This window comes from Suncus etruscus, chromosome 17 (assembly GCF_024139225.1).
Source record: "Suncus etruscus isolate mSunEtr1 chromosome 17, mSunEtr1.pri.cur, whole genome shotgun sequence".
Lineage (NCBI taxonomy): Eukaryota > Metazoa > Chordata > Mammalia > Eulipotyphla > Soricidae > Suncus > Suncus etruscus.
This window is the reverse complement of record NC_064864.1, coordinates 74,992,511-75,006,798: the sequence shown is the minus strand read 5'-3', so window position 1 is coordinate 75,006,798 and position 14,288 is coordinate 74,992,511. Positions and strand designations below refer to the sequence as shown.

Sequence of the window (14,288 nt, the reverse complement as noted above, 5' to 3'; positions counted from 1 at the left end):
GTTTAACTATTCATCAATCCAATGAAAAATAGCATAGATTAGCCTAGTGATCACCTTCTCCTCCCCATCCTATTTCTCTCTGGACACAGCTATAATTCTTATTTTATTAATTCTACCTTCCTGCTAAAAAGATAGAATACTAACCTCAGGAGATGCTATGGAGGTTAAGGTGCTTGCCTTGCACACACTTGCACACAAAGTCTCCAGCCCTGCATTGAGCCCAGAGCACTACCAGGAGTAATCTCTGAGCACAGAGAGAGGAGTATGCTCTGAGCACCTCCCAATGTGTCCCATAAACAGAAACAAAATTAGCTGAGGTTCTTGAAGCTTCCAGCAACTCAAAAGCTGCAGATTCTTCTGGGAGGGACAATCAAATAAATGTCCCAGATGGTTCCATCTGTTGTGGTTCAAGCCAGCAGGACACACACATCCCACTTATTTTCTCTCAGCTGGTCATTTTGGTAGCTTCATTAAAATTGCAGGAACAAAAAAAGTAAGTGCTCTGATTTCTAATTGATTAGAAAAAGTGTACAAAGACAGATGCTTATTTTCAGGGGAGGAAAAGGGGGGAACCCTTTTCTTTCTCGAGTTAACTCGAGAGACTGTCTGTTGAGAAATCTATGTCTAGGATATTGGGTCCTGGTGCTGTTGAGCTGCAGCACATGGTCTGACTGGCTGGGCATGGACATGTGTCGATCCCTGGAGATATCTCACTCCTGCCAATGGAGATATCTCTCTCACTCCTGCTCTTCTCTCTGGAAAGATAATCCCTGACCCCAAGCAGGGGATGAGCTGGGTCTCACAGTAAACTGAGAGGTGATGTTCATAAGCTGATTTCAGGGTCAGGCTTCAATGCTGGTTGGGAGGCTGCAGGTGAGGGCTAGCACGGACTTGCTGACCTGCTGGTCTTTGAGGTCTAGAGTCCTTGGAATAGTTCAGGATAAGGCCTCTCAACACCAGGTCAACAGACACTCCCCAGTGCAGCAAACACACACACATTTACCAGGTAGGACCTAGACCCTAGGCATTCAAGTCCAACCCTTATAGACTTGTCCTATAAGGACCTGAGCAGCCAGAGTGGTAGGATTCTACATCCATGGGCCTCCCAACTCTTTCTGAAAACCCCACCCCTAAGAATAAGTGAGGTTCTGGGGGTCTGTATATAGGCCCTTTTGGGTCTGGAGAAGCAGATGGCCTGGTTTACTGTCTGTTTTCTTTGGGTATCTGTCCCTTGTCACAGTCATTCTTCATGTACAGCACCTGGAAGGACAATAACTGACACTCCAGCTCGGGATTGATCATGACTGACCAATGGGGCAGCTTCACCCTACTGCCCCTGGGCTTCTTTCCAGTGCCCCCAATCCTCCCCGGACGCTAGTCTCATGCTGTACTTCCTAGTCATGTTGTGGCCCCTAGTCTCATGCCACAGCCCCCACTGGTGCATTTTTTCTTGGTGGTTCCTGAGGGATTTCCTAGGGCCCCTGGGGCAACCCCAGTGGAGAAGCTCTACCCTACAGAGGTAAGCTGCACATGGGGCTGTGGTGCTGGAGGCACAGGTGTGTGAGGGTGTCACAGAAACCTGAGAGCAGCCTCACATCAGCCCAACGTGCTCTCGAGTCTACCTAAGCACTCAGTGACCTCTGGGGCGTCACCTGAAGAGGAGGCATCATCTATTCGTATGGCAGACTTAACGCAGTGACTTAGTGCAGCGTCTGTGCTTGACTCTGGCTTCTGGCTCAAGCATTTTTTTCAATGCCTCGAAATTCCACACATCCCCCGTTTCCTGGCCCATAGTGCAATTAAAGCTCAATTCATGGTGCATACCTGAGCCAGCCTGGAGCTTTTCTGGAGACAGGACAGGTTTATGAGGGTCGGGCAAGCTATGGGTGGGTGTGTTCTGGGCATTGGGAGACCCTGTGCCTGCCTTGGCTCTAGTCCCGTGAATCCTCCCCAGTGCAACTCTCCCACCCTAGGGTGTGACCTGGTTCTTGACAATAAAAGCAAGGGTCTGAGGAAGGCAGATGCTCTTCAAGTTTTCTTCTACTAAACTGCATTCCTTCTGAGGAGAGGAAAGATTGGGTAGTTGAATTCCTTGCTTGAGTGCTGGATTTTCTGAACCTGTTCTTGTACCTTTCACCACATCAATTTTTGCTTCCAGACCCTAATTTCACCATATTTTCATTTTGGAGCCCTAGGCTCCACTAGCAGTGACCAAAGCTTAAGAGTCTTACACAAGTCAACATAGCATTGAGCAGGGCCCAGTTATGTCCTGGAAATGTCTCCACAGGCCAGATCCAGGACTTGGGAATGACTGTTGACAGATCTCATAGCCTGGAAATGACTGTTTGTAGTGGAAGTCTCACCCCCCATCCCAAAGGATTGGGAAAACATGGGAAACAATGCTGACACAAGCAAATAATCCTTACAAAGTTGAAAAAATAGAACAGGTTCAGGAGAACTCCCACCACAAGCTATCTACCAGCAGGCAAAGAAATCAACAGACAAGACTAGCTGTGAAAGAAAATCTCAAGCAGCTTCTTCCTGTGACCTGAGGTTTTTTGAGGGAAGAGAAAGACCACCCCCATGGGTGGAGAACAGGTAAGGGTAGAGGACTCATCCAGAGGTATTGCTAGTCCATGAGTGAGAAGCACCAGCAAAAAAGAATTAGCCTAAATAGAGCAAAAATTGGTTACTCCAACAACTGTCGACTAACCCATGGCTGGATATGACTGTTAGTTGACCTGGGATGACTGTTGACCAACCCATGTCCTAGGAATGAGTGTTGATGAGTGGGTCCCTGTCCATGCTTCCTATGTCACTGACTGCAAAATGAACCCAGTTTTGTGTCCTCTTAGGATAGGGGTTATTTTGTGGCCTCCAAACACTGAACTTGCTCACACTCTGTGTGAATGGACAGCAGTTGCTTCTTTGCCTTAATCCATGGTGGCACAGGGATTCCCGACACCTCAGCTCCATGCCAGGGGATCAGGTATTGGGTACTGGCACAGCTTCCACACACCAACACCACCTGAGATCACCAGCACACTTGTCTGACCCAGATGTCAGTCAGAGCCGCACACAGCTGGGCTCAATAGGTGACCAAGGGCCTGGAGCCTCTAACCCGCTCTCTGTGTTTGCAGCAAGGACGTGCGGGTCAAACCTTCGAGGGCCCAGTGGCATCATCACCTCCCCCAACTATCCCGTCCAGTATGAGGACAATGCACACTGTGTATGGGTCATCACCACTTCGGACCCTGATAAGGTAGGTGGAGATGGAGGGGGAGCACTTAAGGAGGAGTTCGAGGAGCACCCACAGGGGTGAGCATGGGGGCAGGAGCACTGCAGGGGTGCATATGAAGGAGCAACTGCAAGGGTGGGGGAGAGGAGCATCACAAGGGTGGAGAGGACCATACTCAGGCGGAGGGAGCACTCAAAGGTGGGAGAGAAGCGTACACAGGGGTGGGGAAGAGCACACTGAGGTAGGGGAAGAGCATCCTTAGGTGGAGGAAGGACACCCACAGGCTGAGGAGGCACTCCCTCAGGTGGGGCAGGAACAGTGTCTGCGATGGTGCTTGAGCTCCAGGGGCAGGATACATCAGGGTCCCATTGGTGGATAATAGTCGGGACTTGGGATGAAGCAAGACCCCAGTGCTTCACCTTCTACCGCCCCCATAGTCCAGCCAGGATTAGTTTCCAGGGTTTTATTGAGATGTGATTGACAGCAAGTACTGTATGACCTCTGGGGTGTCCACCTAGTCCATGCAATTCACCTGGAGCCCCAGCTGTCCCCCACGTGAGTCTGCACATGTGCCCTGTTGGGACTTCCAAGGGGAGCTGAGGGTTGCCCGCTTGCTCTGTGCTGTGTGTGAACCCCCAGAACTCACCAAGCTTTGGGGTACTTAGTAGGCCTGGCTGCCTGGGCCTCAGGGCTTGAGGCTCAGGTTCAGAGAGCCAGACATAGACTACTACATATGACAGACTACTGTCATATGGCCATTCACCACCGTGTGATGCATACATGGGACTCGAGTGTCCCGTTTTCTAGCCATGTGATGCAGCCTCTGATCTTGCCCAGCCAGAACTCTTTCTCACATGAAAGGCTGCATTGGGGGCTCTTTTCCCAATACTGCCTGACCTCTTTGCCATTTCTCTGGGTCCCCTGTCCTTAGCTCCAGCAGAACCAGGCCGCATGGCGTTTTTCTTTCTTGGTCTGACATGCTTCATGCGTGTTGGTTTCAGACCCCAGACTGAAACCAAAGGGGGTCCCCTTTGCAGGTAGTCTTTGCAGACTCCAAGGAACATTTATTGTAGAAGTATAAATAGTCTATTACCATTAGGTCCGTGGGAGCTGGAGTGACGCACAGCAGGGAAAGCATTTACCTCACATGTGGCCAACCCAGGTTCTATCCCTGGCATTCCATAAGGTCTATCAACCCTGCCTGGAGTGACTTTTATTTATTTATTTTTGGCCACACCCGGTGACTCTCAGGGGTTACTCCTGGTCATGTGCTCAGAAATTGCTCCTGGCTTGGGGGACCATATGGGACGCCAGGGGATTGAACCATGGTTCGTCCTGGGTTAGCTGCATACAAGGCAAATGCCCTGCTACTGCACCATCACTCCAGCCCCTGCCAGGAGTGATTTCTGAACACAGAACCACGAGTAAATCCTGAGCACTGCTAGGTGTGATGCATGGTGTTACCATGAAAAGAATAGGACATGGTTGTTCCCAAGCCTTGTGATGGTCAATGTGCCATTGGCTCTGGGCTGCAGAATCTCACCACCTTGGCAGGGCAAGAGCCAAGATTGCTGTGCCCTGGAGAAGTTCCGGTTCCCACCATAATGAGAACTGTTTGCATCTTTAGGATTTTGGGACCTTGCCCTGTAGTAGTGGGTGTGAGAGCGGGTTGAGACAGCTGGTATCTGTCCAGGTGGGCCTCCCAGCTCAGCCCCTTGACCAGTCACTTTCCTGCTTGTGTATGTGTGTGTGTGTGTGTGTGTGTGTGTGTGTGTGTGTGTGTGTGTGTGCACATGCACGTCATGGGGCTGTGTGTAGAGTCTGTGTGCCCCGTCCCCACATTGGACCCCATGAGGTTCTACAGGACATCCTCTCTGCCCATGTCCCCGTGAGACTTGAGGTGAGAGCTTGTCAGGCTGATCACCCCACCCAGTACCTGACAGCTTCTCAATTACACTGAAATGAAGCAGCAACCATTGCCATTAAGCATAATTAGAATTAATTTGATTCCGTGGGGAAAATCTCAGGTAAGGTGTTTCCTGGGCATGTGGGGACAGAGTGGAGTGCATGGGGCAAAAAAGGGGCGAGCAAGTAGGAGGGGGCTCTGCCATGTGGCAGGAGTAAAGGGTTGCATGCCCTGGGACACTTTTGAGCTGGTTGGCAAACATTTAAGAAATAAGGCAGAAGGGGCCCGGAGAGATAGCACAGCGGCATTTGCCTTGCAAGCAGCCAATCCAGGACCAAATGTGATTGGTTCGAATCCCGGTGTCCCATATGGTCCCCAGTGCCTGCCATGAGCTATTTCTGAGCAGACAGCCAGGAGGAACCTCTGAGCACCGCTGGGTGTGGCCCAACCTCCCCCCCCCCAAAAAAAAGAAAAAAGAAATAAGGCAGGGATCAGTGAGATAGCACAGCGGGGAGAACATTTGCCTTGCATGCAGCCGATCTGGGTTCTACCCCCATTATCCCATAGGGTCCTTAATCCCTCCAGGAGTGATTCTGAGAGCCGAGCCAGGAGGAACCCTTGAGCACTGCTGGGTGTGGACCAAAACCCAGCAAAAATGGTACATTAAGGCTAGGCAAGCACCCTCCCTGCTCTGCTAAGGGAGATTCAATGTGTAAGTGGAGAATGGATTTATAATTGATTGTAACTGTTATACTATCCTAGTAGGAAATTAATAAAAGCTTAAACATGAAGGATAAATTTAGATTTCATTTACAAAGACATGGACAGTCGGATTTTTCTCAGGCAGGGGCAGTGTGATATTCACTGCTCACAAGAGTTTTGTGTGTTTGGACTGGGTCCCCTGCCTGGATTCAAACTGGGCTCAGAAAAGTCATGTTCTTAGACCACAGTCCTAAGATGCTGAGGAACCCTGAGGGACAGTCAGATGCAGGAGACAGATGTAGTTCTGGTCCCTACTGGTGATGAGACAAGCAAGGTCCTGGCTCATGCCCTGGGAGGTAGCTCTACATGGATTCTGGGTTTCCCATGGAGCATGGAGGGCTGAGAGGTGCCTCGAGGTGAGTGTGCTGGCCCTGACATCTCCCCCAGGTCCTGGACAAAAGGATGCCCAAGAGGTGGCCCTGTGATCCCTCAGAGCCTTAGGCCATATCCGTTCGTATCTGTGTGGCCTCTGTTGGCCTGGGCAATGGTCCAGAATCTCTCTTTGCTCAAGTTTTGGTCAAGAAAGCCGATTGTGTTTTGCTCAGAAATGAACTGATTCTGTCTCTTCCCAGGACCACTTAGTTATTCCAGGTATGGTGGTTGTCAGATTCATGTGGGTTCTTTATGATTCTCAGGGTCTTCTAACAACTCTTTGTAGAATGGTGGCTCATCTGTAACCAGGGTTCAGACCCTAAATCTGAGCTGATTGAAGCATTTGGAGCAGATTAAATTGCTTGTTGCACACATGTCTGGTGTGATTTTGCAAAGTGGGATGAAGAGCCCCACTTTGGATGGGAGATGGATAGGGAGGTGTTTGGGCTCTTCCTCTGCTTGTGTCTGACCTGGGCTCTGCCCAGACACTCCAGGTGCAGTCCCAAGCACAGCTGGGCCCAAACAGCACCAGATCTTGGACCTAAGTGCTGACTCAGCATCTGATTAGCTGAGAAGCAATGAGGTATCCCCTAACCAATTGATTTGGAGTCTGTCGTAGAGTCCCTGTTTGCCAGATCTATTGTCTTCTAAACAATAGACAATAATAATAGAGAATAAAATCCAGTCAAAGCATGTTCCTAAGAAACAGTTTGAAATTCCCCTTGAACAGAGTTCTTGAAGGCTCAGAGTGCCCGGCCACAGTATTTCTGCTTTATGAGAGCCCACATGGAAACTCCCAGTCTTGTGAGACTTGTGAGTACTTTGGAACAGATTCATCATACGTAGATGTACATGTGGCCTACTACAAATGATCCAGATAACCAGAAGGGATTCGAATGATGATTGTCATATATTAAAAAAATGATGTGCGGATTTAAAATGATCACAAGGAAGTGTATGTATATGTACATACAAACTTTCCTTGAGGTGGATTGAGGAAAATGAGCTACAATTATGGGAAATCTTGAGGGAAGCAAGTGAGAAGTTCTCAGATGTGGAATTTCTGAAGTAGTTCATGCACAGTTCCAATCCTTGGACCGACACCGTCTCCAGGTCCACTACCCACCTGCAGACCCCAGGTGGGATCACTTTAGACCGGTGGAGGTGAGAGATCCAGGACGCTCAGAGCAGGGATGAACTAGGCACCAGCCTTGTTCTCTGGGTCCCACACTAATCCTCGCCAACATCATGTCGTGGTACCCTCTGCTGAGGGACATCTGTTGTCTCCAACCAGGAGTCCCAACCCCCAAGGTACAGTGGAGACCCTGCTAGGTGTGACATGGGGCTGTGGGGGCCCTACTGGATCCATTGTTCTCCCTCCGAGTGAGCTGTCCATGCTGGGACCAGGCAAGGTGATGGTGACTTGGTCTTGGTGGCTCCATTTCCTCCCTCAGCCACTAGATGGTGACACCCACCCACACTGTGGTCCTGGGTCTCCTCCAGGCCACATGAGTTGACCCAACAAGCTCTTTTACTAGTTCTGCCTCTCCTGGTGGCTCCTGTATCCTGTCCCACGGCATTGGCCCAAGGAGCCATGGAGGGTGCGGCCAGGGCCAAGCAGCTACCATGATGAACAGAGCTCACTCTGAGACAGGATACAGGAGATGTGCCACGAGTTGGAATGTGAAGACTGGCTCATCTCAGTAGCCCAGCACCCAGAATCTGGGGATGGACCTGAGGGTCCAGGCCCCGATACTCAGGACACCATCCCACCCTCATACGGACCCAGGCCCCTTCCCAGGCAGCTCCAATACCCACCCTCAGGTTCCAGGGTGATGTGGACTCCATGTTGTCAACTCTCGTCACAGATGTAGGGGCTGGGAGACTATGTTACTGTGTAGGCATCGCAGGGCTGAGTCTCGGAGAGGCTGAGGAGAGATTCTCTCAGGTTTCTGTTATTGCTCAAACTTTCATAGATAAATGCAAATCTAATGCGCATTTATAATAGTATTAAGGTCTTAGTCAGCGGCATCCTTCTATTTCAATCGAAACCTATTTCCAGAAATAATTTTATCCAGGTGTGTGAGAGAGAAACAGCCCACAGTGTGTGTGTGTTAGAACCCACAGTCTCAGTCCGTCAAGTTTTCAAGCCAATGTGAAGTTCTGAGTCACAGGATAAGGACACTGCCCAAGGGGAAACAAAGCTCATCATTTCTTTCAAATTGGAATGTTTCATCCAGTTTTTGGATCCACTGCTATAGGTTAAATGGGGCGTAAAATGGTCTGGATGGGCACCTGTGGAGGCCCGAAAAATGCCAGCCCTGAGAACCTCCCCAGAAACCTCATTCACCTCACAAACACTCCCCTGGCACTCAGCTGTGAGCAGGGTGCCCTTCCTGACTTGCGGGGGGAGAGGGGGTTGTCGTCACTGCTAGCTGAGAGTGAGAACTCAGACTATTCACAGACTTGGCTTTTTCTAGCAGGCTTTTGCTTTGGTTTTGTTTGTTTGCTTGCTTGCTATTTGTTTTGGGGCCACACCCGAAGGTGCTGAGGAATCACTGCTGACTCTACAGTCAGGAATCACGTCTGGCAGGCTTGGGGGACCCTATGGGATGCTGGGGATTGAACCCAGGTCAGCCGTGTGCAAGGCAAATACCCTCCCCGCTGTGCTGTATCACAGTCTGGAGAAGGTGCCATGGGACTGATCCAGCACTAGAGGAAGGCTGGTCAAAAAGCCTTGGTCCACACAGCCTGGCTCCACCTGGATCTTGGCTGCTTCTCTCTGGATTCACAGGTGAGGCCGGAAGATGCATCGCATTGTCTGTTTCCCCAGGTTCCTCCATGGTGGTCACTTTGGGCAGTTGCTGGAACCGGGGCTTTTTTGCCTGCTAAACGCAGGCAAAGCGTTTCCTGTATCTCTCCTAGCCGCATCTCACTGCCTTTTACTCTGCTGGTTTTGCTGCTCTTTCGTTGGGTTTTCCCGAGTAGTGCCCAGGAGGCCTGGGAGACCCCCTACAATTCTCAGTCTACCGGCAGGTAGTTAGTTCAAAGTGAGCCCAGAGAACACAGCCTAGTCGCTGCCGGGCTGGGGCTCCAAGCTGCAGCATCATACTCCAGCTCATCTTCACCCTCACTTTCACTTCCAGGCAATTACCTTATTTTGGGGGGGGTCACACCCAGCAGCACTCAGGGGTTACTCCTGGCCCGACGCTCAGAATTCGGCCTCGACAGGCTCGAGGGACCATATGGGATGCCGGGTTTTGAACCAACGTCCTTCTCCACGCAAGGCAAATGCCTTACCGCTGTGCTATCTCTCCGGCCCTTCCCGGCAATTATATATTTATTTATTTATTTATTTTTGGTTTTGGGGCCACACCTGGTGATGCTCAGTGGTTACTCCTGGCTTTGAGCTCAGAAATCGCTCCTGGCTAGGGGGACCATATGGGACATGAGGGGATCGAACCGTGGTCTGTCCTAGGCTAGCGGGGGTAAGGCAGAGACACCTTACCACTCGCGTCACTATTCTGGCCCCAATTTTTTTATTTTTAAGTTAAATATATTTTTATTGAGCTTTTAATTTGCTCCATGTGGTAAAAGAAACACAATTTTTAAACTAATATTTTATACACTGAAGTAAAATGTTTTAAACTTAGAGGAATTTATAAGGGAATTTCTTAAAAGTTGGGATCAAGTAAATAAGTTCTAACTTCTTGAATTCTCCAGCTTTCCTTAAAAAGTAAACAACTCTAGTTATATAGGCTTCTTCAAGGCTTGTTTTATTGTTGCTGATGCCTTTAGATCTGAAGCACTTAAATTTCAGTCAATATCCACTAATTCCACTTCAAAAGTAAGTTTTGCATTTGGAGGAATTTGGGCATCGGGCCGTCCTTTTCTCCCATGAGTCCATTCTGGTTCAATTTCCAGTCAAGCTTTTTCTCCGTACCCATCATCAAGAGTGCCTCATCCCATCCACCAATAACTTGACCTATTCCGACTTTAAAATTTAAAGGGTTGGAACTTTTGACTTCTGGCTGAGAGACTCCCAAGCCACGAGCAGTCACCTTGCATGAGACCACATGACCCTGTCCACACATTCAGTGTCCCTATCATCACAAGAGCCGGGCCCATGTGTAGGCATGACAGTCTTTGAGCTTCGTGCTGGATCCTCACTCAGGCCAGGACACTGGAATCAAGCCAAGCAGGGAAGGAAGCACCAGTGTGGAAGTTCCTCAGCCCTTTATTCACCACAGCCAGCGGTAGATCTTGGCCAGTGCCCACAGCCCTGAGAAAGAGCCCCCAGCCCACCCCTGTCAGGCACCAGGCACTGGGTTTTGCTCTGGGCGACGTCCTGCCCACACTTGCTCAGTATCTGTTTAGACTAGGCCTTCACACACGTGCTACTGCTTTCCAGTGCTGACTTTGAAAATAAATCATCCTGGCAATCAACTGTGTGTAGTGGGGACTTTACAGAGTGGCAGAACCTCTCCTGTTAGCATTACTCAGAGGAGGACTTGCTGAGCTGCTCACCAAGGAGTGTCAAGCTGCCTTTTCTCCAGAGCCTCCCCTCTGGGCCAGTCACTCCTGTCTTTAGCATAACAAAACACCTGATTCTCTGATTCGCTTCTGCAAAATTCCTGGAGGAAGATTCATGCCAAATAAGCCCCTTTAAAGGTATTTCCAAGCTGTGGCTTTTCCTTCATCTAGTCTTTCTTCCCCCTCACTGCTTCTCTGCATCTTCTTGCCAATTGCTAGACCTATGGATATATCAGTTTACCTGTCTATATATCTGTCATCCACACATCTGTCATTTATCTGTGTACCTATTGTCTGGCACCAGCTGTCGTCCAACCATGGATCTATACACCCACCTTCTATTGATTAGACATGCCCCATCCATCCAAATATCAATCTAGCCAGACACCAGGCTTTCTCCATTTGTCTATTTGTCTCTCTATATCCATCTGCCTGTTCTGTCCTTTTCTCTGTGCTTCTTCCTATTCATGTATATTCCCCCTATTATCTATGCGTGCAGAAATCCATCCATCATATATCCATGGGTCCATCCATCCAACATAGATCCACCTGTCCATTTATCTATTATATATCTATCTGTCCATCCATCCATTCATCATATATCCATCTGTCCATCATCCATCATATATCTGTCTCCCAGCCAGCCATCTTATATCCATTTGTCCATTCAACCATCATAGATCCATCTGTCTATTCAGCCGTCTATCCCTATTTATCTATGCATCTATTATCTTACCTTTTAGGTTTGTCACTAAGGTTCTAGCATTGGCATCTATTTTACCCTCTTTGTGACTATTTAAGTCAACCAAGAAATCATTTCTTCTTTCAAGAGTAAAACATTTTGTTAGGAGGAAATTCCTAGAGTTCTCTTTCATGAGCCTCACAGACAGAAACCATCTTGTCTAGCTGCCAATCGGCTCCTCTGCCAGAGACCAAACCCTGATATGGAATTCTGCAAGACAAGCTACTTTGTGTGGCCTGAATATGTAACCTAGGCATTAGCCATCAACTAGCCCAAGAGCTCAAAGAAATGCTGCAGCATCCTATCAGCCACACATTCCAGGAAGCTTGAGATATCTTTGAAGCTTTACTATCTTAGGGTGAAAATGGTTCCTGTGTAAAGATAGCATGTAAAGCTTACTCACAGGATGCTCCCTGTGGAGACTGTCTGCAATGCTGGCTGTTCCATTTTGCTTCCTCTCCACCCCCTGTTTAATTGTGTTTAAAAGAGCCTGTACCAATCAATAAAGTGAGACCTTGATAAGGCACTTTACTTGATCTCCATCTCTTCTTTCCCTCCATTCTCTTTTCAGGCTGGGTCCTCTCTATACCCGCGGAATAATGGAGTCCTGCAGGACGGGACACTCCTCCTCACAGTGCTCCTTAAAATAAGAAAATAAGATTTCAGAAAGATCAAACAGAAAGAATAGCATTCCAGCCTTGGTGTTTCTTTTTTATATGTCAATAGACAGAGGTTACTAATCTACATAAATAATGAAAATATTTCAGAGTGTCCTTTTCTTCCTCAAAATACAAAACATTTATCAAACATTTATCATCTATCAAAACCCACTAGGTTTCTGGTGAATCATCTTTGAGTCACTTATTCTGGGAGAGGAGGAGCACCTGTCAGTATTCACTCCTGGCTCTGGAGGGATCAGAAGAGGCCCTGGCAGTGCTCAGGGAAAGACGGGGACACAGGGGTCAAAGTAGGATCAGCCTCATCAGGACAGGCTCCTTCTGTGCTTTCGTCAGCTCTTTCTCATTATTCTCAACTCTGTCAACATTCAGTTGATCCTTGACAGATATTTGGTTGGAAGCAGAGGAGGGGGGTAAGTCTTTCTTGTGGAGTGGGGTATGTCTATGAAGTGACAGATGTCAGTCACATGTCGGGCGCATGGACAATAGCCAGCACTGGAGTGGCGGAGTGGCCAGTGGGGCTTGGGGCCTGGCTAAGGGGTGACACCTGCCATCTCTCCTGCAGGTCATCAAGCTCGCCTTTGAGGAGTTCGAACTGGAGCGTGGCTACGACACCCTGACAGTCGGCGATGCAGGGAAAGTGGGTGACACCAGGACAGTCTTGTATGTGTAAGTATGTCTCATTGCATCACAAATGAGCTACACACATGTGAGTGTGTGGGGGCGCCATCATCAAACTGGAGTGCTTGCCTTTTGTTTCTCACTGCAGGAGTAGTTGTGTGGAGGCATGAGCTATGTTTATAGTCATGTGTGCAGCCATGAGTCATGTCACAAACATGCCACTTGTGTGTGATCATGTACACAAACATGATCTATTTGACTGCCATGTATATTTGAATATATTTGAATGCCATGTATGTCATGTCATGTATAACCTCCATGTTTCATCAGACCATGACTCTTGCATGTGTGATCATGTAGTTGGCCATGAGCCATGTGAACATACACATACCACAATCAGTCTTGAGTGAGAGTGTGCTTTTCATTTTCTTACACATGCATTGAGCATATCTGAATGTAGTGTCGACTTTGGCACACACACAATCACGTGTGCCCATGATGCCCTGACCTGCTAGTGCAGAGAGGGATTCTGAATCAGGCATTTCATAAGCACTGCATCTGAGTGCTTCCCAACTGCCTTCCTATCCAGGGCCTCCATGCGTGATGGCAGGTGGGTGCAGAGGTTGGAGTCTGGGATACCCCAGTAGGAGGGGGCGGATCCCAAGGGACCAGGACCTTCCCACCCCTCTCCTAGTCATGGGAAGCTCTCATAGGAGCAGTGGAGGTTAGGGCAGGGAGAGTGAGCTGATTGTGAGTAAAGAATTGCAGCTTTCCTTGCCCCTCCAACTCCCAGAGCAGTTGGATTAAGGTGAGGTACGAAAAATAGCTGTTTGCAGAAGCTATAAATAGAACCTATCTTCTGTCCCTGTCTCTACACAGCCTAGGGATTGTTAGAGAAACAGAAAGAAACAAAACAAAAAATAAACTGAGCCACATAGAAGGGATTAGCTCACAGCCTGCTCTTCCTCAAATGTCAGGCCTTGCCTTTCACTGACGGTTGTCACAGAAGGAAAATGTAGTCATGGTAGTGACGACGGAGACAGAGCTCACGAGATCCAGGGGCAGGAAACAGTCCTGCCTGCAGTTGACCCTGCTTCAAGCCCCAGCACTATGTATGGTTCCTTGAGGGGCAGTGGGAGCAGCAACTCAGGCACACAACCGGCATGTCTACACTGCCAGAGTGGCAGGAGGATGGTGGTGATGACAGTAAAGCTCATGGTTATGGTCATGTTAATGACTAGATGGTGATGGTGGTGATGAAAGTGATTATGGTGGTGGTGGTGGTGATGGTGGTGGTTGGTGATTATGGTGGTGGTGGTGGTGGTGGTTGGTGATTATGATGGTGGTGGTGGTGGTGGTTGGTGATTATGATGGTGATAGTGGTGGTGGTTGGTGATTATGATGGTGGTGGTGGTTGGTGATTATGATGGTGGTGGT

At 48.9% G+C, this 14,288-nt stretch overlaps 1 protein-coding gene across 1 annotated transcript in view; it reads left to right on the top strand.

Moving 5' to 3' along the window:
- Positions 1–14,288, top strand: part of CSMD1 (CUB and Sushi multiple domains 1) — a 942,957-nt gene that overhangs the window by 787,159 nt on the left and 141,510 nt on the right. Inside the window, exons 10-11 of the mRNA XM_049790475.1 lie at positions 3,141–3,262; positions 12,796–12,899. Of these exons, the coding sequence (XP_049646432.1) occupies positions 3,141–3,262; positions 12,796–12,899 (226 nt within the window). The remainder of the gene's footprint in view (positions 1–3,140; positions 3,263–12,795; positions 12,900–14,288) is intronic.